Below are 26,055 nucleotides of genomic sequence, written 5' to 3'. Positions count from 1 at the left end.
CTTTTTTGAAGTGGGTTTTTATGTCTTTCTCTATGTAATACTTCTTGGAGGCATGAGAAGCATACCCCCATAGAATTATGTTGTGTATCCTCTGACACTACAGCTTTGCAGTCATACATGATTACATTGTCTGTTTCCAAATGGATGCAGACCTTTAGCTGGGCAGTGCATCTATTGTAAATGATCTTCACAGCTTTGTCAGAGGTTCTACAGGTATTACTGTAACCATTTTACAGATAAGGAAACTGAGGCTCAGAGACTTTAAATATTTGCCTGTAGTTGCCACCTACTGTGTAAGAAGGACTCAATCCAGATCCTGCCTTACTCCAAATTCAGTACTCTTTTAGTAACCATTTTATTTCACATCTTTTTTTTTTCTTTTAATCTATAATTTGGAGAATTAGATGATTTTCAAGGTCACTTTCTGTTTTAAGCATTTGTAATTTTAAATAATAAGGCATAACTTTTATATTAATTGATGTAGAAATACATAGCAGAAAGAAAATGAATTACATGTGAATATTTTATTTCTTAAACAAATAAAAACCAATAAACAATGCCCTGTTTTTCCCAAAGAACTTATTTCAACTTGAGAGCCAATTATATGACTATTACTTCAAACAGTTTTTAGAATGAATCACGTCAGTGATATAGCAACATGAAAATATGCACATTGTCATCAATAAGCCAAAATTTTTACAGAAAAAAAAATCTAAAAAATAGGGGTTAGGTATTGAAGTGTTAGGTTATTCTTGAGTCAATACTCTAAGGAGACATAAGTACACATGCATTTCTTTAGTAATCAGTCTTCTGGGATATAGTCATACCTTGGTGATAATCTGGAGGGAAAAAATAGTTTAGTATCTATATGTCCATAGAAATAAAATACTGATGCCATTAGACATCCCTTTAGACACACAGTCAGTTTATAAACCCCCAGTTTCTCCAGTTTGGATGATCAGTGAAAACTGAGACAGATAACTGGAGGAAGGCCAGGGAGTTGTCAGAGGGAGGAAAATAGCACTGAAAGAAGACATTAAAAAAAAAAGAGGGTAGTTCACCCATTCTAACTGACCAGCCACTGAAAAGTACAGTCATTTCTTAAAGGTATATATTAATTGTCCCATGTCCTATCTGTTTTATTTGATTAATCCTTCAATTAAAAAGCACTGAGCTACACTGAGATGAAACTCAGGTTCCAGAAAAGTCACAATAGCTGAACAAAGCTTGGTTTTTGGGTGTCCAGTCCTAAGACACATATCAGAAAGATGTGGAATGGGGAGACTATAGCACCTAGACTTGGTCATTTCTGATTCAGGACCTCTGGATTTTCAGTTGGTAGAAGATGCCTATTTTTTAAAAAGTTTGATGAATGGGGATTTGTAATTCCCATGATGGGCTTATCATCTATAATATCTAAAGACCATTAAAGATAACAATCATTTTCACTGATTCATAAATATTAAATTGTCCACAATTACACATTACAAGAAATCAGGAGGCATCCAGCTTCTTATAGGCTTCTGTAATGAAAGTTAACATGTTCTTCATCTCTGCTGAATTATTCATGACATGCAGATCCTTTAGAATATCTTTCTGATTTGGGATCTTCTTCAAAATTTCCTCCTGTGGCATAAGAATGCAGAAAAACGCAGATGAGGTAAATTTAAAATGAAGTTATCTCAAAATAAATGTTCTCAAAGGGAAATTCAAATAAAAAGACTTTCTCTTCTCCACAAATGTTTACACTGCAGCACATTTTGCACCAATATGAATGACAACCACTACCTCTGTGAAGTTTACTAAAAATATTATAAAGCTTTTAAATGCTGCATTAGAATAAATCACAACAAGGGGAAGTTAATGACCACAATGCAAAAGAACAAAAAGAAAACAATTCAGGAATAGAAGCAAACAGTAAGTGGTTCAGAGAGAAACACATACAACTCTGGGCCCTGACATACTGAATTTATTAAATACTTTTAAAAATCCAAATTATATACAATGGAGATTTGTGATTTTATGTAAAATCTTCTTGTTCTCTTTTTCTTTGTAAATGGAAATGCTTGATTCACTGACTTGAATTAAAAAAAAAATAAAATAATTATAATGGTTTAAATCAGGACTTCCAAATTAAAATGAAGCATTAGCAATTATCTATGGCTCTAGCAGAGATGTTTTGATTAACTGGAGAATAACCATTCTTTGCCAGGTTTTTATCTTTATCTAGGGTTCTTGAGCTGTTTTGTGTTAAGGACCCCTTGGGAAATCTGGTGAAATCTATGGACCCCTTCTCAGAATAATATTTTTTTAAATGCCTAAAATAAAATACATAAGACTACAAAGAAAACCAATTACACTGAAATATAATCATCAAAATATATTTTTAAAACACTAAAAAAAGTTGTCAGATTTAGAATCCCTACTCTACCTACCAACCCAATCAAAAAAAAAAAAATTGTGATGCCAACTGGTAAAAGGAAAAGTGGAAGTCATTTTGTGATTTCTTCATCACCCCAAACAAGTGTAAATGAGCCACTACCCAGGGAGTAAAAAAAAAAAAAAAGAAAAAGGCAACAATAACAAAAATGTCATACCCATCTCCTTAAGAGATGGAGACACTCCTTTGTTCTCCTCAATTTGCTAATTTAGGACTTAGAATATCATCAGATAGTTAAGCTTCAAATACTTCTCTCTTTATGAAAGACAAAGTGTCCTATATAATGCTTTAAACATTTTTTAGAGGGTAGAACAGAATAGTAGATGAAAGGATCCCTTATATACAGTGAGAAAACTGAAACTCAGAGAGATAAAAAAACTGACTACAACATGAGATACAGCAAGGAAATTTCCAGGGTCAAAACAAAACAGAATTTATTGAAAACAAATACATCTATTTTAAATTCTAATATCTGCCATTTTGTATACCATGTTGATCTCTCATTTTCCCCTCAATGTTGATTTTAGCCTTATATTGGCTTTCTTCAATTATTCCAAGTTATTCTCTTTCTCCCTATGGCCAAGTCTTCTGTAAGCACTGACATCTGGGGCACTAGCCTCTAATTTTTAAAAAAATCATACCTCTTATCAATAATTCTCCCCTTTACCACCTGCTGTAAGCCTGTAGCAAGGGAAGGTTATCCAGCTTAGAAGGTGCGGGGGAGGGAAGGGTTGCATAGCTCTAGGAGGTCATATTCAATTGGAATGGGTAAAGAATAGGTATGGTTGTGTTGGAGACAAGTCCCATGAATGACTCTCTCAGGGAGAGTAGAATGCAATGCATTCTGCCCACCTTCCAACTGGTAGACCACATACCCCTAGGAATCATGCCATAACCGTCTGGGAGGCTGTACTTCCCATTCTGGTAACCATTGATTTGGAGAGTAGTAGACTGGAGAAGCCAGAATGAATTCTCAAACAGGAAGGAATTTCTTTGTTTTCATTTCCTCCTATGAAGTTTTTCTATTATGTCACTAAAACTGGGCTGCTAGTCATGGTAAATCACTTTGACTTTGGTTAACAATGAATAAATTATTCAGTGTTTCATATATAATCTATCATTCTTCATAGAATGCTTGAGAAAAGAATCTGTCTTCACTACTCATTAAATCACAGAAGATCATCTATCCCTTTTATCTACTGGGAAAATAGGTATCAGTCACATTTTTCAAGGATGTTTCTTCAACATATACTCAAAACCTCTCCCAGATTTTTGTTTTGCTACAAGATGTGTTAGAAAAATCTCTTAAATTATATTTTAGAAATAAATTAGCTAAGGATTGTCACACAGTTATTTATTCACTAGGAAAAGGAAACAGACCTTTTTCCAGAAAAAATTTCAATAAAAGGCATTTAAGCCACAATATAAAGAATAACTGGTTTTATGTACAATATGAAAAATAGATACTTACATGAAGTATTGGGGCTTTAATACTTTCCTTGGGGAGTTCTGGAAGAGAAAGGGCCTTGGTACCATCCATCTGAAGCACCTAGAGAGGGAAAATATTCATTTTTTTTTTCTGAAACAGGTTCAGAGTCAATCCTTAAATTAATTATGCAGTCACTAAGAATATATTATATACCAGACACCTTGCTAGGGGATAGGGATACAAATAATAACTCCCAAGGAGTTTACACTCTAGCAGGGGAGACAACAAGGACATAAAAGTATATACAAAAGAAATATAAAAAGAAGTACAAAATAATTCAGCATAAAGTAGTTGAAGGGAAAGACAGCATTCGTGTGGAAGGTGACACTTGAGTGGCATCTTGAAGGAAGACAGATTTTGTGAGGCAGTGAAGAAGAAGGTGAGTATTCTAGGCAAGGAGGACAGTCAATGAAAAGGCACAGGGATTGGGAGACAGAATGTCTAGAGTGGAGTATAGAGAGAGGATCAGTTTGGCAGTGTGATATTTAAGGCTGGAAAGATAGGCTGGTGTAAGGTTGTAAAAAGTTTAAAAGCTAAAGAGAAGTTAAGGGATTGATTCAAGAAGCAAACTTACTGAATAGGGGAGTGACATTATCAGAATACTTAAACTCAATCTCCATTCTTTCATTACTACTACAGTCAAGAATTACCTCTTTAAATTGATTGTGTTGGCTTAGGAAATTTCCTTAAGGATCCAGAATCCTATAATATCCTGGATATCATAATACATTTTGTTACGTATTATGTACATTTTGCTATATATATCATATATATGCATATATATGCATATATATATATATTTTGTATACTTGGTATACATATTTTGTTCTGAGTACCTGTTTAGCCTTTTCCTCTTCTTCCTCCAATTCACTCTCAAGAGTCTGAATTTTATCCTGAAGGTCCTGAATGTTCTCATTTATTAAATCTGTGGCTTTCACTGCATTTTCAGCTTCTTCCTAGGTTACAGGGAGAAAAACTAAACAAAGTAAAATACCAGGTCAAGAGTAGTTTCTTCACAAGCTACTTCACAAACTTCACATTACTAGAAGAAATCTGTGAATTACAAGTTTTTAAAAACTGTGACAATAGAGGGGATAGAACAATCTTCTGCCATACTGAAAAAGCTGCAGGAGAACTGTCTAAGCAGTATGCTATGACTACTAGTATTAAAGGTTCTGGTTTTACCAGAGAGGAACATAGGTGATATTGCAGGAATGCTGCTGCTTCTTTGCTGTGGTAAAATTCCTCAAAAATTACATTATGGTAGCTAATGGCTACAGTCCTTGAAGAGAGCCAAGTATGAACAGAGCATCAGAAGGATGCTGATAAATGGAAGGTGATGCATCTTCAGAGCTGGTGCTACTGAAGTCTTGAACCAGAAACTTGGCTATGAGTGTTTGGTGAGGAAGTCTTTCCTCACTGCAAGTTCGAAGACTGGTACTAGATTATGCGACTTCTACTACAAAAGAGCCAAATATCCTTATTGCTTTAAAACCAATGAATATAAAAACCAGACTTTCCCATTATTTTCATCCTATATCTCTCACACTCAGTTTCCTCTTTAGCTCTCTACTGCCTAGGATTCTAAAGTTACAGTGGAAAATTTAGATAATTTTGTTGGTCTACAGTATGGTGTCGATCGAGAAACAACATGTTAGAGTTACAAAGAATAAGTATAACCTTTTTTTACAAGCTGACTATTCAAATATTTGAAGTCAATCCTATGGCTTCTATTTTCAGACACCTATTTTCCAGATGGTTGAGGAAATTAAGGAACTTGCACATCAGAAATCTTGAGTCAAAGCACTTCCTTGAACTGTCAGTTTGAATTTCTGCACTTGGAAGCGGCATATGTAAATCTATACAGAACCTGAAACTGCTATAATGAACAAATAACGTGTTTATGTAGCACTTTCTTCCCTTGTCCTTCTGTTACACTAATCTTCCCATTTCCTAAACAAGTTTGATGGAAGTAAAAAAAAACCCAGACATTTCTCCTCCCCACAAAAAACCCAAAACTCACAAGAAAAATAATAATGAGGGGAAAAAAAGATAAATGAAAAGAGAGTAAGAGAGCACCTAGCTAATTTAAATTAGTTCTAAGTCCAAATATATTGCATCCCAGCATAATAAAGAACTTGACGATGTGATTCAGTGTTAGTTATCTTTGAGAAATCTTGGAGAATGGGAAAGGTGACAGAAAACTGGTGATGGGCAAATGTTAACGCAAATTTTTAAAAAGAGAAAGAATTCAATTGTCATCGATGAGCATGCCCAGTTAAAAATTAAAAGCTAATCAGACATGTCTTGTGAGCACTAAGAAAAGAAACACATGAGAACTAATAGCCAATAAGAGCTCCAAAAGGACAACTCAAATCAGATTTCATTCTTAGGCTCATTTGACTGGTAGACATGTGTAGAACAAAGGATTTAAATCAATAAGATGATGGTTAATAGGGCTAACTGCAAAGTACTGCCCAATACAGGGCTTTACAATTCATGTCACAAAAAAGAGCTAAGCATTTTAGTTGACAGAAATCACAAACCATAATCTCCTAAACCACTTCCCTCTCAAGATATGGATACAATGGCTTTGACAAGAAAGGCACTGAATTTTAACTATTGTAATGATTCACATTTATGTTACTTTAAGGCTCACAAAGCACTTTCCTAGCAATGATAACGATAAATAATGCAAGTATTATTGCCCACTACAATCACACACGTTGTAAACTACTTGAGAGCAATGTCTATTTTTTTAACTTACTTGAGGGCAAAGTCTATTTTTAAATTTCACTTTGTAAACCCGGAACATTTTCTTTTTGGTTCAGACACTTTCACTGATGTGGGGATGCAGACTAGCAAATCTGCAACGTATGGTTTTAGAAACATGTCTGAGAGCATCGAAAGGTTAAGGAGTCACACAGTCAATAAGTATCAGAGGTGGAACTTGAACTGAGGTTATTCTGATTCAAAGGTTGGCCCTCTATCCATAATTCCATGCTGCTTTTCATTTAATTTCATAACCCCAGTGCATAACAGGTGCCTAATAAATGTTTACTGAATCAAATAAATTGTACAGATGAACAAACAATATGGTTTGTTAAACCATGATATTATTTGGGTAAGAGATAATTTTGGCTACTACATGTCATGCCAGGAAAATATATTGTGCAATTTTTTTGGTTGGCTGAGGTCGATTGGGGGTTTAAGAAGAACAATATCTGGGATAAATATTTTCACAACACTGGCAAACTGAGAGAAAATTCTTGTAGTACTAATACTTACCATGTAAATTAAGCCAATGGTCATATTTTGGATTAAAAATGATGAAAATAATGTATAAATACTCTCTACCCTACACTATTTTCCTCCAATAACATCAATAATTTTAGTCACAGAACTAGTCTTCAAATTCTGGCTCTGTTATTTGCAGGACAGTGGTCATTATATCACCTGTTTGAATTCACTTTCCTTACCTATAAAATGAAGAAATGGTCCTATCTAGCTAAACATTACATTATTCCTATTTTATAGATGAGAAAACTGAAACTCAGAGAATTTAAATGACTTGTCACAGAAACATAGGTAGGGTAAGTCCAGGCAGGGCTTGAATTTGGACCCTATTTATAAAAGAGTGTTCTCTAAGTTATGGAGTTTTTGTCTGAACATAGTAGGAGGATTTCTCATAGTACACAAAATTAATCATAGTCAATTTTCAATATCCAGTTTGTGGATGATTTATTTATTTATTTAGGTATTTTAGGTGAAGCAGAGTTACATGAAGTCATCAGCCAAGAATCCTAGGAACCCAGGTTGTTGTAAATGAAATCAAACTCAAAGGAGAAGGAGAAGTTGGGTCTGACACCTACAAGCATGAGGGGAAGCTTAAGGATACTGGAAGATATATATACATATATACGTATATACATATACATATGTATATACATATACACATATATATGTATATACATATACATATGTATATACGTATATATGTATATGTCTTTGAAGAATTCACTCCAAATACCAATTATCTTTGTGATAGCTAATATTTTGTAGTATCTGTAACATCTCTTCCTCCCATCTGTGTGTATAACTAAGGACTAGGGCAGCTAGGTGATGCAGTGGATACAGCACCAGTGCAGGAGTCAGGAGGACCTGAGTTCAAATCTCACCTCAGACACTTGACACTCACTAGCTGTGTGACCTTGGGCAAGTCATTTAACCCCAACTGCCTCATCCTGGGTCATCTCCAGTCATCTAGTCACTGAACTCAGATATCTCTGGAGGAAAAGTGAGCCTGGTGATCTGTACAGCCCTCCCTCACTCAAAAAAAAAAAAAAAAGGTCAAGTGCAAGTCCTGTCATCATTTCTCCGATGGCATGGTCTTCTTTGGCAACGAGGATGAACACACAGGTTTCCAAGTAGTATGAAGTAGAAAATGTCTTTATATTTCTAAATATATGATGCTTCATTGACTGACTGATAGGCTGCTTAGGCAGAAGTAAGCACATTTAAAGGTTAAATCAGATCAAGCACAAGAATTTGGAAGTCAGAGTCCAAGGACATATTTTAGTTCTAAGCCTATTTTAGTTCTGAGAATTAGTTATTAAATACATCCTATAATTTGTTATTACTGGTTTGTTGTAGGAGTTAAAACAAACAAAACAGATATGGGATCAATTTTGGCAGCTACAAGCACTATTCAGCTAATAGCATATTAAGTATAAGTTAAAGAAAGAAGATTCTGAAATTCTATAGCATTAGTTATGAAAACTCCTAATTTGATTAGAAAACAATATCACATATTTAGGGAATAAAAGGAGGGAAAAAAACCATATCAGATCATTACTCAACTACAGCAGGTACATTTGAGATCTTACTGAAAAAGGATTTATGATAAATAAGTTTATTCAAGATGGGTGGGGCGGGTATAGCGACACTATTTTCTAGGTCAAATTGGCAGAGTATCACACTGATTTGTGATAAATTTTCAGTTCTTTTATCTCTCACCTTTCTAGATACTGCCAAGCCCCACCACTTACATTATCACAGTACCTGCAATAATGTCAGACATTCTTGATTGGCCTCCAGAGTCTCCATTTCCTTCAGACAGAGATTTGATACTTCCTTTAGACTGTTCCACTCTCCCAGGGAGATTTTATGAGTTTCACACAATTGAAGAAATCTTCAACAATGGAAAAGAGGATATTAATAGTTTTGTTTTGTTTTTTTTAATCATAGCTATTATCAATTTTCTTTTCTGATTTAGTGTTGGGGGAACCAGTGCACAAAATCTTGTTTTTTTCTGTTTTAACTCTTTGCAATAACATGACTATTACCTTTCCTTTAAGCAGTTAAGATGAATTTGAGTGTTTTTCTTTTCTTTTATTTCAGCTCTCAAAACAGATCTAGAAGAGAAGTTAAATATAATTTTAAAGAAAAAGTGGACTTTTGAACATTAAGTAATTTAAACTAAGGGCATTTTTTCCTAATCTCTGAAATAATTCATCCAAATCTCTATATTTCTAGATAAAATCTTTGGTTTAGTCCTTTGTAATTTATATCTGAATCACCCCATCTTCTTTCTAACTGGCTTCTCCATCTAGGCTTTCTCTCTCCTTTTTAGCTGAATTCAGTTCTGCTAATTAAAAATCACCTCTTCCTAAGGACTTTTTGATGTCCCAATATTAAATTGGTGCTATTATTATCCGAATTTTATTGTATGATACCAAGTTTAACCAGTAGATTATAGAATTTAAGCCTTGGCCATACATGGGGATGTAAAAACATAACAGAAAAGTAAAACAGCATCACCAAAATGACCAGAAGTTATTTCTGTCCTTGCATGCAGGGCTACAGAGAGCAGTCGGATTTTCTCTCCAAATGGTTTTTAGCAGTTTACTTAGATCTTAGGAAACCCATCAAGGTTCAGACAAACACACATTTGTAAAGGAGAGAGCAGGCTCTGAGAGGGAAAGATAGGATTTTAATAGTCATTGATAAACCTGTCAATGATATTTTCCATTAAGATTTTAATTATTTACTAGAGCTGTGATAAAAAATATAGGAATCTCTGAGGACCTCTGAATAAATCGAACCTCAAGGGCCCACTATGGACAGACAGACATATAAATCGAGCAGCATTAATGGAAGCTACTTAGAATTTAAATAATGAATTAGAGGTCTTATAATCTTATTTTTCTAAAGTTACAAGTGAGCACTTCACTTGTATAATAAAATTTTGGGTGTACATTCTTTTGAGACAGGAAGGAGACTTAACACTCAGAAAACTCTAATAATAATGCATTCCCCATTAGGGCCCTACGCTAATGCCTCATCATAAAGTAGAGGGAATTCTGTGTTCTTGAAGGCTATTCCCCTAAAACGCAAGTTCTGGTGGGTCCTACCAAGCTGGAAAGTCTTAAAAAATGGACTTATGTCTATGGTCTGAAAAGCAGCCCAGTTGAATGACAAGAGGCTCACCATCAGGTCAGCAGCATGGAAATGAACATTTTTGTCACAGAAGAAGTTGTAGGGAGGTTGTGATATGCGTTGATGAGTAGTCAGTTTTAAAATCACATATCCTTGAGAAACTGCTATAGCTCAGACTTGAAAATGAATCAGCTATTACAGAAGTCCTGATCTGAGTAGGTGCAGCTGTAAATCTGAATTGGATGGCAAGGTGGCACAGAGGAGACAGCTGAGCCTGAAGTCAGGAAGACTCATCTTCCCAAGTTCAAATCTGGCCTCAGACACCTAACAGCTGTGTGAACATGGGCAAGTCATTTAACCCTGTTTGCCTCAATTTCCTTATCTATAAAATGAGCTGAAGAAGGAAATGACAAACAATTTTAGTATCTTTGCCAAGAAAACCCCAAATGAGGTCAAGAAGAGTTGAACATGACTGAAAAAAGACTAAATAACAACAAAGCAGTAGAAAAAGAAAAAACAGAAGCAAAAAAAGTGACACAGGCTATATACTCACTGTATCATAGAATCCATCATTGCCTCAAGATATTCTTCATTGTCCTTTGAGAGATGTTGCCATGTTGCTTTGTTTTTCTTTTTCATATTTGTATTTTTTCCAGTTTCTGGCAAGGGAAGAAAAATAGCAATGAGAATGAATTTATTTCTTGCTGAAAATGTGGTTCATTTTATTTTTTAAAGTAAGGAACTCATAGAATTATATGAATTCAAGTATCAGTCTTATGAAGTCAGATCAACTACTTAGGCACCTAATGTTTACAGAAAATGTTCCATGTACTTTGCTGTCAGTGAAGATACCTAATAAAGCAGGCATTCTTAACAGTTTTTTTGTGTCATGGACACCTTTGGAAGTGTGGTAGAGACTATGTACATCTTCTCATCATAATACTTTAAAATACATAAAATAAAATACATAGGATTATAAAGGAATCCAATTATACTGAAATGCAGTTATTAAAATTAAAAACGGCAACAATAAAAACAAGTTTATGGACTGCAGGTTAACAACTCATGCAGTAAAGTTATATTGTCTAATACCTTATCAGTGAGAATCTTAATAATTAGTTTTCAGACATATGCCTAAAATATGAACCTTCAAAGTGAAATAAGAAGGAATAATATAATTATTATTCAAAACTGACATACAACTTTGGTTCTCGAGAAGAGAGTAGAAAAGATCACTGCCAATATGCCCTGAGGGGGCATAATGCTTTTCATTTATAGTTGTTGATCAAGGAGAACCAATCTGGGGGCATGACAAGAGAGAGTGGCCTAAGAGTCTCTTACATAACTGAAAACAGTGAAATAATTTGCCAGCATCAAACCAAGAAAAAAAAGTTGCAAAATTTGCATCGGAGGTAAGCACTGTTTACATGTTAAGATCTTCCCATATGCTGTAATTCTTCTTGAGTAGATGCTACAGCAAGGTCCTGGCTAGATTCTTTTCATCAGGTTGGTATCATTTTGACCAGCTGACTACAGGGACTCTTCTTATGGGAAGTGTGAATTTTTAATTATAAAAGTAAGGCTAAGTGATGGATCAAACTATTTTTATTATCATGAGAGTCATCATCATTATTACTACTACTTATTATGTACTAAAACGTTTGTGTAACTTCCATTTTGTCTTAAGTAGAAGAAACTTTTATGTTATGATTTACTGTAATCCTTTTTGGCATATATATTAACAGTAATAGGTCTTTTTGAAATATAGTTGTTTGCAGTCTTGCAAATTTTAATGCTAAAAATTATTTTTCTCTCATTTCTGGCCATTCTCATTTCTCTTCCAGTGTTTCAGCATGGAGTGAGCATTGATTGGGAGAGGCAACTGAAGCCTTCTAGGCTTCTCTGAAATTTAATCCAAAACATGATATCAGACCAAACCATACAATTTATATCAACAATAGGAATGATAAAATCAATTAAGAAGAGCTGAAGAGATCATTGTACACACTCTTTTCTCAGTTTGACCATGTAGTGGATATTGTGGCTTTAAAGATTATGAAGATGAGAGGGCAAGCTTTTGTTATATTTAAGAACTTGGCTCATCTACGAATGTTTTGAGACAGCTACAAGGCTTTCCATTTTATGGTAAACCAATGAGAATTCAACATGCAAAAATAGACTGATATAATCTCTAAAATGTGTGGCACTTTTGCTGATAAGGAAAAGAAAAAAAGAGAAGAAAAAGGCTAAACATTTGGAGCTAACTGCCAATGCTGCAACTAAAAAGCCTAGTCAGAACATACCAAATTCAGCTAACACCCAACCCCAAATCCTCAGGTGCCTGACTATCCACCTAATTATATTTTATTCCTAAATAACTTGCCAGAGGAAACTAATGAAATGATGCTATTTATGCTGTTTAGTCAATCTCCTGGTTTCAGAGAAGTATGGTTGGTACTTGGGAGACATGACGTTGCTTTTGTGGAGTTTGAAAATGATGGACAGACTGGTGCGGCCAGAGATGCCTTACAAGGATTTAAGATCACACCATCCCATGCCATGAATATTACATATGCCAAGAAATAGCTTTATGGACATTCTTTCAATGACTTGGTTTTATTTATGGTTTCTGTTCTTTGTTATTCAAGAGATACAATTCAGAAATTTTGAAAAGCTTTCTGAGGATAACAGTGAAAGTTGTAAAACATTTTGTGTTAACTTTTTTTAAAACTCAAATTCTCTAGTGTTCCCTACAATTTTAGGGTACTGTAACATGCAAGAGACATTTTGTACAATTAAAACTTACTTTTATTCAATAAAAAAAATTATTTTTCTTTATCTTCTGCAAAAAACTTTGTCCTCCCTTCTTCCACCATTATTCTGAGATAACTACAGCTTCTCTCAAGGTCATTCTCAGGACATTTATTAGTAGTCAAGTTAAGCATACTGACCATTTTGAGATAAGCCCCACTTCCCAATGTCCTTAATTGTATATCACCTTTAGGCTAATTATGAGAATCAGCTCCTCATAAGTTTCCCCCCAACAATCAGGTGCCTGCATCCACGGCTGCGGAAGGTATGGAATGTGTGCTATGGTTAAGTTGCCCCAAAGACCAATAAGTACAGAAAAGAGTGTTGACAAGATAGACATGTGGACCTCACCCAATCAGAGCTCTTAAACCTTCAGAAAAACTCTCAAGTCCTTACTGATAAGCAGTGAGTGAACATCAGAAACAGTTCTTTCTGTATATCAGCTAGGGCAATATAGCTTTAAATTGCACTGATGCAAAAAATTCATTCTGTGACTGATAGAAACAGGTTATATGTATTAATTTGGAGAAAGCTGAAGTAGAAGAAAAATTCTACAAGCCTAAAAGAGTATGCTCCTTATATACAAGAACCTGAGGGGTCAGCCTTTGTGTTCTCTCTGTTTGCTTTGAATCTGAGATCCAGGACTTAAAGTCAACTGAGCAAAAGTAAGACGGGATATAAAAAAATACTAACCTTGCAAAGGTTGTCCTGGATTCTCTGATTGTTTCTTCATTTGTTTGGTTGAATGTCTTACCTAGACAAAATAAAACGCTAGACAGAGAAACAATTTTTCAATAATATCCTAAATATGTTGGCAGCTGAAGGAATACTTCATATCCCTTGAATAAAGTAAGTTCACTCTGTCCTTTTGGTGACCTCTCAAGGAACATAACATGCGTGAGTTGGCCATGCATTAATGTTTTGGGAACTAGCCACTCCTGGAACACATAGATAATACTTAGAGGATCTGGCTAATCCTCCCACTATATGATTAATTAACTTATATCTTGTGGCCCCTGTATGATATGTCCTTGACGAACAAACAACTGTACTCCCAAGCCTTCTTTGTCTAGGTCCCTATAAAGTCCCCCCACCTAGTGTAAGTCCTCGGAATCTCACCCATGGAGAGGACGCTCTGCCTGGGACCACTTGTCCCCAATTCAGACCCTGAAAGCTGTATCCCAGGATTCCCCAGCTGAGAAAATTCAGGTGTTGGTGCTTCCCTGAATTGGTGATGTTTTTCTATTTCCTCATATCTATATTAATATCGCTATAATTATATTAGTATTAGGCTATATTAATTATTTCTGCTGTAGCTCTAAACTGTTCATGCATTTGCCTTTTCTGTAAATCAATAAAATATCCAGCTTCTTCTTCTCAAATGTGTCTTATTGTAGGTGCGAATCTGAACCATAAATTTCCTTAATCACACAGCAGCCTGATATTCTCATTCTAGTTAGGAAAGAGGAAAAGTATTGCTCAACTTTTAAAAGTATTGATTTTAGTGTGGAGTTAAAATCAATGCAACAATTTATTTTTGTGTGTTATGTGCAATGCACTATGCTAGGCACTGGGGAAACAAAGATATGAAAATTAGATATATGGTTCCTGCCTTAAAGAAATTATAATCTTATTAGATTGTTTTACTTATGCTATGTACAGAAGCAACTATGCTAGGAATTAGAATGTGGTTAAGTGCAGAGGAGAGAGCGTTCAACAGGAAAAGTGAAGATTGTAGGGGGTGAGATCATTTGCAAATATGCCAAAACCAAGCATTTAGGATGGGATAGGGAACTTTTTAAGACTTATAGAACTGACCATTACCCATCTCTGGCAGTCCATGAATGGATCAGATGATACAAAGAAACAGAAGGAAGTGAGAAACCAGTGCTAGTTAAGATATTTGGGGAGGTAGTGTTAGCACACTACTGCCATAAAGGGAAAGGCAGAAGAGGAAAAAAAAGGGCAGAGATGAGGCACTGTATTTTAAGAAAACAGACTCTTGAGAAGAAGACTTACCATTCTGGAACCGATTTTGACAAAGAAGGAGGAAATGGTAACTGGAGTAGAAATGACGTTGATGAGAAGTTACTATTCAATCATAAAAACTAATAACAGAGAATTATAAAGAAGATGGGTATATTCTGACATCTATCCTATATTCTGAAAGAGTAGATCTGCAAAAAACTAAAAAAAGGACAAGTATGATCACATAGATCAAAATTCCAGAAATATTTGATCTAAAAAAGATGAGAAGTTGTTAAGAATAAAATTCTGAAGATATACAAAGAAATTAATTTGATGAATGAGAAAAGGTATAATGGTCTAAACAGACTGATATCTCTTTGGGAAACTCATTTACCAACTAAGATTTTAAAAAAAGATATGGAAGAGGGAAATGAGGGCAGATGATGACAAGTGGTATAGTTTGTGAGAATAGTGTCAAGAGGATAAAACATAAAAAGGGCTGAGGCTGGCCATGAATACTAAGGACTTTTTTTTTTTTAGTTAGATTGAACATAGCAGGAAACTCAAACAAAAAGATATTTCTAGGGGAAGATGTGACAATGAAACAGACAAAAGAGAGATAGAATAATTAAATTATTATTATTCTCGGTCAAGAAGAATGATCTTTGTATTGGGAAAGATATAATAAAGTTAGTTAATAGGCAGCTGAAACTCAAGATAAGTGAGATCATAGTAGAAGACCCTACAGCTGGCCTCAATGAGTTTAAATTTACTAAGTCTGAACACACACCTCAGGGGTGCTAAAGGAACTGGTGGAAGTGACTGCTGCCAACAGGCAGAGTATCTGTGAAGAATTGCAGATAAAGTGGGAGTTATTTCAAGTCACAGAAATAACCTGAATTTCAGGAGAGCGAAGAGGATGGATTCTGCTAACCACAGGCTAGTGAACTTGACTTTTATTCTGGGAACAGTTTATTATTTAAGAAGTGATTTACATACACACAGAATGTACTGATCAGGAGGAACTCACATGGTTCTATCAAAAACTCACATGGCTATATTAAAGGTCATGACATTCAACCTTCCCTTCCTTTTTTGATAGGGTTACTAATACTGGTAGATTATGGAAAGCTGGTGTGGGTCTATTGCACTTCCACTTTAACAAATGTTAAAAACTTCTGATGAAGTCTCTCTTTGCAACAGATGACAGTAGTTAGGAGTGATTATCACTGAACAGAACTGATATGGATAAGCAGAGCTCATTGACTGGACCCTCGAAACAATCTTTAACAGATCAATGTAAACTTGGAGGGAGGTCTCTTGTAGAGGGTCCTGTGTGAAGGAATATTTCATATCCCTTGAATAAAGTAAGTTCACTCTGTCCTTTTGGTGACCTCTCAAGGAATATAACATATGTGAGTTGGCCATGTACTAAATGTTCCAGGAACTAGCCACCCCCGAACACATAAATAATACTTGGAAGATTTGGCTAATCCTCCCAGAATATGATTAATTAACTTATATCTTGTGGCCCCCATATGGTATGTCCTTGATGGATAAACACCTGCATTCCCATGGCCATGTGCCTGACCAGCTTGGAACAGCGTGCGGAGCCGTTGGCAAAAGGCCTTCTTTGTCTAGGTCCCTATAAACTCTCCTTGCTTAGTGTTAAGTCCTCAGAATCTCACCCACGGAGAGGACGCTCTGCCTGGGACTACTTGCTCCCAATTCAGACCCTGAAAGCTGTATTCTGGGATTTCCCCAGCTGAGAAAATTCAGGTGTTGGTGCTTCCCTGAATTGGTAATGTTTTTCTATTTCCTCTTATATCTATATTAATATTGCTATAATCATATTAGTATTAGGCTATATTAATTATTTCTGCTATAGCTCTAAACTGTACATGCATTTGCCTTTTCTGTAAATCAATAAAATATCCAGCTTCTTCTTCTCAAATGTGTCTTATTGTAGGTGCAAATCTGAACCATAAATTTCCTTAATCACACACTGTATTAATCACTTTTTTCAATGAGAGGGATGAAGACTTATCACATTTACTAATAACATTAAATTTGAAGGGATAATTAATTGTTTTAGCCAGGATCCCATAAGATTCCAGCAAGTTAGAAAGATGGGCTGCGTCTAATAAATGAAATTTCAAAGAAGTATGATATGTGAGTTAAAAAAATCCCCAAACTTCGCAAATATAGTGTGGGGAACTGGAACCTCATCCAGAAAAAAAAAAGGTCATCTGACAAAGAGGTTATAGATGCAAGCTATAGAATGAGATACACATTTTGGTCATAGTAACCATGTGGATTTATTTTGTTTGGCTATGCTTATTAATCACAAAGGAGCTTAAAAAAAATAAGGAACAGAGGTTCTGAGGAGACAGAAAGGCTACTTACTGATAACAATATCATCAAGGATCCTGTTAAACTTATGGGGTTCTCTATTACCTTTAGAATCAAATATAAACTATTTTTTTTAGTATTCGAAGTTTTTCACAACCATGACCCTACTTTTTACGATTTTTCCTACAGTTTTATTATTCTCCTCCATATACTCAATGGCTTAGTCATACTAACTTACTTAATATTCTTCACACAAGACAACCTATCTCCCATCTTTGAGTCTTTGCACTGACTGTTCCCTGTGTATAGGATATATTTTCTTTTGAACTCTTCAAATTTGCAGGCCCCTTTAAAACCTGGTTCTAGGTAAGGCCTTTCATAGTTGATACCACGTACCCCTACCTCCTAGCTATTAGTGCCCTCCCTCCCCAAACTGCCTTGTATTCATTTTGTAGATCTCTCCTATGCACTTATATATTCATATTTCCTCCTCATTTAGAACACAAGTTCCTGGAGGGCAAAGCCTGTTTCATTTGGGTTTGTATATCCCTGGTTATGTGACATAATGGCAGATACAAAGTAGGTGCTTGATAAATGCTTGTTAGTTTAGGTAGTTATTATTGGGCAACAATCTCCTTTTCTACATAAACATTGATGTCAGGTGGGAGAACTGTAATATAATGCAAAGAGTACCCAGTTTAAAGTTAGATCTGGGTTCTAGTTCTGGCTCTGTCATTAACTACCTATTTTTACTTTGGATAAACCATTTAATGTCTCTGGGGCTTAGTTTCTGCACTTCTAAATTAAAAAGACTGGGATTAGATGAGTTTCAAGACACTTTTCAATTCTAAAATTTTATTACTTATAGTTCTAGCATTGTTTTTTCATTTTTCAATCCTATTACCAAACTGGTTTTGTCTCTAAACATCCCTTTCACACAGAATGCTAAGAAAGCAGAAAACATACCTGTACCCAATTTTTTTTTCTAAATAGTTAAGTATGACATTGTCAATACCTCTTCCTTGGAATCCTCAGTATCTCCATTATCAACTTTTCTTTTTCCAGTTTTTTTGGACTGTCGAGATTTGCTCTCCTGCTTTAATTTGATTCCTGTTGTGTGATTTACACCTGTTCTTCCAGGCATAGTGACCTAAATGGAACAAATTAGTACTTTTAAGATCTGCAGAGAAAATAAAAAAGATTAGGGGAAGATTCTAAAAATGTCATGCAACTTTAATCAGTTCAAATACCAAGTACCAATTGGTATTATAAATAAGCCCATTTTACTTTTGGGTTCTTGCATTATCTTAAAAATGTTATAGTAAAACAACTATAACGTGATTAGGGGCTCAAATGACAGATGAGATTTTATTAATATTTTTACTTCTAAAAATTTCTGCATTTTTAAAGTATTTTCTTTTTCAAAAGTATTTTCATATGGCTTTCATTTTTTAATCAACCAACTATATATTACATGAGGAGCTGTCTCCAGTCATTATTATGCCTATTTTTAAACAAAGAATCATGGAGAATTCAAATGACTTGCCTATGGTCCCAAAGCTGGGTACTATCAGAGTGAAGGTACAATTAAATGCAGGTCTCAACTCACGAACTACAAACTTCTGGCTACAGCTTAAAACATTTGTACTAAAGCAAAAGCAAGATGCCAAGATAGAATAAAGAAGCATTACTCAGTGTCGGGGTCCATAAAAGTTGTGATAACTCATTTGCTTTCCCACTATCCTGTTCATTCTTTCAAACCTCTTCTTACTTCTCTAGTTTGTCCCACTTCTCATTGTTTTGAACCAGTACTTCTTAACTTTCCCCCTGCTGTCAATACTGTCTATTGTGGATGTATCAGAAAGCCTGGATTATATGAGCTATAGGTTACCTCTCCACTACACTCACCACCATCCCCTTGTGAGAAAATGAGGAAATGAAGATTGGCACAAAATAACTTGATCCTTGCACTGGGTAAAAGTTAGGATTTAGTGTTAAAAATAATTGTATTTGATAAGCTTTCTCAAATTCAATCTAAAGATACACTTTTAAACCAATATAAATTCCATTCTAAAATAAAGTGTACTTTAATATTCAATGAGTTGCTTCAGGGGTGGTCAATAAAGTCCTCTAAGTAAATTTAATCACTTCAAACTTTTTTTTAAAGGAAAAGACTTCAAGCACCACCTAGTGGTTACTTTCTCCTGAAATTCTGGTCCATTAAATAACTCACCCAATAAGATTAAGAAGACAAAGGAAAAGCAAAGCTTTGAACAAGGGAGAAGAAAACTCTTAAGACAAAATTTCTCTCTTCCTTCCCTCCTTAATCCCTAGAGATAATGGGACACCAAAGGGAAAATAGAGTCTCTTCTCACTCTTTAGGGATGCAAATACTTATCACTTAGCCCTTTTGAAGTGTTTAAACTTTTTAACATTTCTTAAATGTGTGCCTACTGGATTTACTTTTTTGAAGGCTCTGTACAGATTCTTGCTATTTCAACAGAAGGCTTAGAAAGCATCAATTTTGTTAAAAGTCTATATTCCTACCCTCTTTCTACCTCGCCTTTACTCATACATATACATAGGGCTATCCTCAACTTTGCAGGAAGTTATTCCTGGATGCAAATTATTTTCTTTTGCTTTTCAGTATGTCATATATCACTCTTTGCTTTCCTTTCTCATAGTTGATATGTAGTTCCACACAATTCTGACTGAGTTTTCTTGGTCTAGGACCTGTTCCTTCCTATAATATTTTTTCTTAGAAGCTCTAAGAACTTAACAGGTTTATGGATGTATTATATCTAACAGTTCTCTGTGGTGTAGATCTGTGGATACCAACCACCTCTCCTCACTCTACCACCATCCTAATACTTCTGGAGACTTTTCTTTTATGATTCCTTGGAATTTTGTGTTCAGGTCTTTTGGTTCAAACCTGATGATTCAGACTTTTTTTCTGCCTTCTCCAGGTCAGTTACTTTGACAGAAGACATTTCTCAAATTTGCTGTATTTTGATTTAACTATTTTGTTTTTGTTATTATTTAATTTTTAGTTGTTTCCTCCAGAGCACTCACTGCTTTAAGGTTTTTCTAATTACTTTTCAAGGTAATTCATCCCACTATTTATCTCTGTAGTCAGTTCCTCTATTATTTATTAGGTTATCTAGTCATGTCCAGAATTCCTGTGACATTTCATTCCTTCCTGAGATTCTATTGGCAGTTATTGCTGAATTATTCTTATTTCCTATAGTTTTATCCTTGTATTAGCTTACAGTATAGTCGTTTTTCACTTCAGTATAAAAATGTATTTGCTTGTTCGTTTCTTCTGTGGCAGGGAGGATGATGAGAGGGGAAGAGAACCACTAGCTGTTGATTGAATAGTTTGCCTAATCACTGCAAGGCAGAGATTCCACTAATTTATAATAGTTGCTGGGGTGACTTGGTTTTGATGCCAGTCCCCTGCTCCTGATCGTGGTGCAGGGTCCAGAATGAGGGTTTAGAGGTAAAGCAAGCAGAAAACATGGAACAGTAGCAAGAGACACCGGGGACCTTGGTGAATGCCCTTCACAGGAACCTCCCATTAACATTCTCCTCCCATGCTGACCTCAGCCTTCTGCTGTTTCTAGACGGCAAAATGTAGGACCCAAAGTGGAGGCAAGTATCAATACTGATGTAGCTCCAATAATACGTTAATTTGTTAGTCACTGGGAAAAAAAAATCTCAAATTTATAGTGCCAATAGTTAACGATTTAAAGTGATCTAAAAACTGTGAATCTTAATCTGCTACTCTATCACTACCATTGTTCACACAGGATTAATTTTCTACTTTTTTTTGTTTCATGGTTACCACAAGCAAAGAATCCACTGCCAGTCTCTTAGGTGATATTCTTATTAGGTTGGTTCTTGTATAGTACAATTTGTTACCAAGACCAAATTCCAGCATAGTAGACTCGGCAAGAGTTTATGCTCTGCTAGCTCAGTTTTTGAGACCCCTTGGTCCACACTTCATTTTTGGTGGACATTATATTATAAAGGTCTGGTTTTATTTAGTTGTAGGTAAGAGTACAGGGTTTCTTTGGGGAGGGGGTGGTGTGAAGATAATGAATTCTGGTTAGAATTTAAGTTTTTGATGTCTAGCAGTGTTGGTAATTCTGGCAATACAGGCCTGGAGCAATGGTTCAAAAACTGTTTGCTCCTTGTACAATATTAAACACTTAGGGAGTTCTTAATCTGGGGAAGGGTCTGTAAATAGTTTTTGAAAATATTAAATATTTTGATAATCGTATTTCAATATAATTAGCTTCCATTGTAATCCTATGTATTTTGTTTTATGCCTTCAAAAATATTCTAAGAAGGGGCCCATGGGTTTCACCAGGTACCAAAAGTACCCATGACATTAAAAAAAAAATTAAAACTCTTGTATTAAGAAAGAGTTGAAACACCATGAATGTAATTGTGATTGTTAAGTTCTATACAATTTGTGGCACATCTGGTGTTAGCATAGCCTTTGAGAACCACTGTACCAGCTGAAGGTGACCTCCACTGAAATTATAATTGAATTCATGAAATGACCAATGGAGGGTATAGATGTAGGAAAGAACAGGGCCCCAATTGCTGGAGAGGCAAATGGCAAATGGCTCTAATATTGCTGCCAAAAAAACCCCAAATAGGGTCATGAAAAGACAGACATGACTGAAAACGACAGAACAACTACAACAAAGGTCCCAATTAAGGGCAGGAACTTTTTCCTATCTATATTCCCTACACCTAGAACACACCTTTGTATATAGCAGACTCATAATGAACAATTGTTGGATTTGGATTATTATGAATATTTCCAGGCTCCCAGTCCTACCTTAACCCTAGAACTGTTTGGTTTTTTTTTTTTTAAACTGTAACTCTTATCTAGACAATTCACCTGCCCCAGTCTTTTCTGACCCCATCCTACACTTGATGAACCTAACAGATTTTTCTTTTTAACATTATATGATGGCACTGTCCCCACAAATGATTCTTCTCACCAAATAAATTATAAGCTCTTGAATGGCAAGGATACTGTCATGTGTTCTCATTACCACCTAATACAGAGCTCCACTTACAGTAATCTTAAAAGAGAGTAACTTTTAAGATGCTCCCTCTACCAGAAGTATCTTGGCCCACTGTCAAGCTGCTCTTTTTAATGGCAGCATCAGGTTTAAAAATACCTTCAAAACCTTTGTAACTTGATCTTTAATTTACATTGGCTGAAGGATAGAGTGGTTTTTGGGGAGCATCTCAAAATGTGTATAAAAACCTAGACTGGAGGTAGACTGTGAAGAATTAAAGCCCCTACCATAGGTAACTGTAAAGGTACAGAAGTGTGTGTAGGTGGGTGGGGAGATAGGAGATAGTTATGGAGGAGATAAAAGCTCATATAATAGATTCCCTTAATCAGTTAACAAGGCTTTATTAAATACCTTGAACTCTGTGCCAGATAATGAGTTTACACACACAAAAAAGGCATTTCCTGACCCGATGGAACTTACATGGGGGATGGTGGGGAGGGGGAGAAGAGGACAAGTGCCTATAATAACAGATTGTAAGCTTCAGGAGGGCAGGGGCTATCTTCTGCTCTATTTGCAGAGTGCCTGGCACATAGTGCTTTTTCAGTCATGTGGCCCCCATTTGAGGTTTCTTGGCAAAGAAACTTGAGTGGTTTACCATTTCCTTCTCTAGCTCACTTTACAGATAAGGAAACTGGGGCAAACAGGGTTAAGTGACTTTTCCGGGGGTCACACAGATAGTAAGTGCCTGAGGCCAGATTTGAACTCAGGAAGCTGTCTTTCCTGCCCACAGGCCTGGCACTCCTTTCACTTCACCACCTAGCTGCTGGCACGTAGTGCCTAATAAATGTTTAGTGACTGACTGCTAACACTAATATTGCCCTTTAAGATTCTGCAAGGTGTTTCAAATGTTGCCTTTTGGTCCTCACCACAACTGAACAGCATTCCTATTTTACAGATGAGTTAACAGAGGAAGAAGGTAAGTGACTTGCCCAGGGTCACACAGCTAAGCGTCTGAGGGAAGACTCTAACTTAAATCTTCCTGACTCCAAGTTCAAACAAACTTGAACGAACAAGTACAGGGCTGCACAAACTAGCTTGCTACACATATAAAATGCATATATTATAAAATATACTTTAAAAAATACACTACAAAAGGTGTTCCCAAAGTCTTAGTGCAATTTTAAACTTTAATAGCTTTACTGACCAAATTTTAATAGCTTAAAAGTGCACTAAGACGTTGGGGAACCGCCTTTATAGGAAATATTCTGTCACTGTAACTACACACCAAATAGGGGCAGGATAATGGGAACGCACCAGGCGCGCACCACCCGCCATCTGCGTTTCCACAGATATCCTCGCTCCCTAAGACATCGTTTCCACAGATATCCTCGCTCCCTAAGACATCGTTTCCACAGATATCCTCGCTCCCTAAGACATCGTTTCCACAGATATCCTCGCTCCCTAAGACATATTTCCACAGATATCCTCACTGCCTAAAACGACCTTGACTGGCACGCCGACAGTGGCCACACAACCAGCCCGCTCCGCTTCGCAAACTATATTCTCTCTACTCCGCTCCAGAACGCGAGTTTAAATCAGTAACTTACCCGGACCCCAACCGGCGTCTTCCTTCAATCAGTCTGCAACGGTTTTCCGGTGGCGCACGCGCATTCAATACGCATCCGCCCTGGGATGGGTCACAACTCCCGCGCAAACTGTCAAAAAAAAAAAAAAGTGGGCGGAGACAAGGGAGTCTTCCGGCTTGCCCCGCCCACCCCTTCTCCAGTCCCCCAAGCAATTCCCCACTGGGAGCGAGTCCAAGAGGAACGTTCTAGGATTGGCTGGGTGGCCACGCCCCCGTGTCTGTATGGATTCTCCCGGCCTCCTCCCCCTGTACGCCCAGCTTCAGCCAACCCCCTTTCTTCTTGCGCATGTGCGGAGAGCATTTTTCTGGTGGTAACTGTACGGTGCTCGGGCCGAGGGGACCAAGAGGTGGTCTGGCCCGGGTCAAGGGTTAGGTGCCTCACCCTAACTCCACCCGACGAAAGCCCTAAAGGGCCCATAAGTAGGTGTCGGTAAGTGAGTACACGACCATCCCGACTCTCTCCCCTTTTCCCATGACTCCCCTTTCTTCCCCCGCTTCCCTTCCTGGCTCCCTCGTTCCCGCTCCCGCCCCTCCCCCTCCCCCTTTATCTCCCGGTCCCTCTTCTCCTCTCTCCCTTTGAATTTCTCCCTCCTGCCCCTTACAACAAGTCCAGGCATGCTTGTTCATCCTCGGATGCTGGAGAAGGCGAGGCTCCTGGTGCATCCTGAACCTGACCGTGGTCTGTGGCGTTTAATCCGACTCTCCTCAGTCATCCAGCCTCTTCCTCCAGACCTCACGCCCTCTTCTCAGCATAGGTAGCACCCAGGACCACGGCAGCTGTCACCGTTCTGCCCCAGAGCTCCTGGGAGAGCTGTTGGTTAAAGGTGACCCTCCGCCCAACTTTACTTCCTGTGTTTAGGGGAATCTGCAGAAAGTTACAGGTGTGACCTGCACCCTAAGGCTTTTGCTACAATGTAGCAGATTTTATCTTTCATGTTTCCTAGGCCCCTTTTGGGAGTGTAGTTAAATCTCAGAATGATATTTTGATGCATATAATAAAAGACATAGGATTATAAAGGAAACTACATAAAATGCATTCCTCAAAAATTTAAAGCCAGTCATTAGATTTATAGGATCCCAGATTTAGAACTACTTACCTGTGATAATAGCAGGCAAAGAAGTTGTAGAGAGAATGGTAGCCTAGAGGATCCCCAACACTAGAAAACAAGCATACTCTTTATAGTTAGTCTTTTAAATTACTTTTCTACAGCATAGTTGATTGGTTTTGTTTTCCTTAAAATGATTATTTGTCTCACAATTCTGCAGAGTGGTAGAATGAAGGTAGTAGCGTGGAATCAGTTTTGATTCAAATGATTGATATGTTGATAATCCAAGTTGATTTGTGGTTCATAATATTAGCTGGCTATATTTTTTGTTTCTCTGTGCAGCTCTTGGCTATCTGCTAGAACTACTTATTACCTCCTAGCCATAAATAACTTGAATTGTATTGGTTTATATTTTTCTTAATTGTTTCTTGAAGCTTCTCATCTATGTCTTAAATACTGAAATAAAACATTAAAAATTTCTTATCACATGAAAAATTGTAGAACTACCCTTATTGACTCTTCAATTTACTGATAAATTTTCCCCCAAGTTTGGGAAGGACATAAGTGTATCCCAATAAAATATGATTTTTTTTTTTATGCTTTCTAACTGTTTTCAGGCAGTTTTCAGAATAACTGTTGTAGTATTATCACACTGAAGATTTTATTTTTGGACTTTTCAATCTTTATTTTCTTATTTACAAAGCTATAAAATAGGAGCTATTGCTTGGGGAAAGAGACCAACATGGAAAAGCTTCTTAGGTACAGCTAGGTGGCATAGTGTGTAGAGTACTAGGCTTGGAGTCAGGAAGACTTGAATTCAGATT

The 26,055-nt window shown here is 36.4% G+C and overlaps 2 protein-coding genes and 1 pseudogene across 12 annotated transcripts in view; 2 read left to right on the top strand and 1 right to left on the bottom strand.

Moving 5' to 3' along the window:
- Nucleotides 1-505: 505 nt before the first annotated feature.
- Nucleotides 506-25,042, bottom strand: CENPQ (centromere protein Q). Of its 10 annotated transcripts, none has more exons than XM_072642408.1 (10): nucleotides 24,788-25,042; nucleotides 24,148-24,255; nucleotides 18,514-18,648; nucleotides 13,872-13,932; nucleotides 10,921-11,026; nucleotides 9,275-9,343; nucleotides 8,991-9,120; nucleotides 4,766-4,885; nucleotides 3,912-3,989; nucleotides 506-1,626 (listed from the first exon to the last, which is right to left on the bottom strand). In XM_072642408.1, the coding sequence occupies exons 3-10, from the start codon at nucleotides 18,640-18,642 to the stop codon at nucleotides 1,495-1,497; spliced, it is 825 nt and encodes a 274-aa protein (XP_072498509.1). In that variant the 5' UTR covers nucleotides 18,643-18,648; nucleotides 24,148-24,255; nucleotides 24,788-25,042; the 3' UTR covers nucleotides 506-1,494. The 10 variants fall into 10 exon arrangements, with proteins under 10 accessions (XP_072498509.1, XP_072498511.1, XP_072498513.1 ...); XM_072642410.1 differs by having other exon boundaries at nucleotides 18,514-18,678; nucleotides 24,788-25,016; XM_072642412.1 differs by having other exon boundaries at nucleotides 13,872-13,949; nucleotides 24,788-24,896.
- On the top strand, nucleotides 11,257-12,987 carry LOC140530399 (U2 small nuclear ribonucleoprotein B'' pseudogene; annotated as a pseudogene).
- Nucleotides 16,821-26,055, top strand: part of MMUT (methylmalonyl-CoA mutase) — a 45,343-nt gene continuing 36,108 nt past the window's right edge. Inside the window, exon 1 of one of the 2 annotated variants that reach the window (XM_072642407.1) lies at nucleotides 16,821-16,947. The gene's annotated coding sequence lies outside the window, so the exon portion shown is untranslated. Of the gene's footprint in view, nucleotides 16,948-24,467; nucleotides 24,616-26,055 lie in introns of those variants that run through there. The other variant, XM_072642406.1, reaches the window with a different exon arrangement.

Source organism: Notamacropus eugenii, chromosome 2 (genome assembly GCF_028372415.1).
Source record: "Notamacropus eugenii isolate mMacEug1 chromosome 2, mMacEug1.pri_v2, whole genome shotgun sequence".
Lineage (NCBI taxonomy): Eukaryota > Metazoa > Chordata > Mammalia > Diprotodontia > Macropodidae > Notamacropus > Notamacropus eugenii.
This window is presented reverse-complemented; position numbering and strand designations above follow the sequence as displayed.

Excerpts from the sequence above, each read along its gene's own strand:
- CENPQ (XM_072642408.1), bottom strand. The coding sequence starts at position 18,642 with ATGCCTGGAAGAACAGGTGTAAATCACACAACAGGAATCAAATTAAAG. Across the intron at positions 13,933-18,513 it reads CTGAGGATTCCAAGGAAGAG|GTAAGACATTCAACCAAACA; the intron begins GTATTGACAATG and ends TATTTTGTCTAG. Across the intron at positions 9,121-9,274 it reads CTTAACTGCTTAAAGGAAAG|ATTTCTTCAATTGTGTGAAA; the intron begins GTAATAGTCATG and ends CCATTGTTGAAG.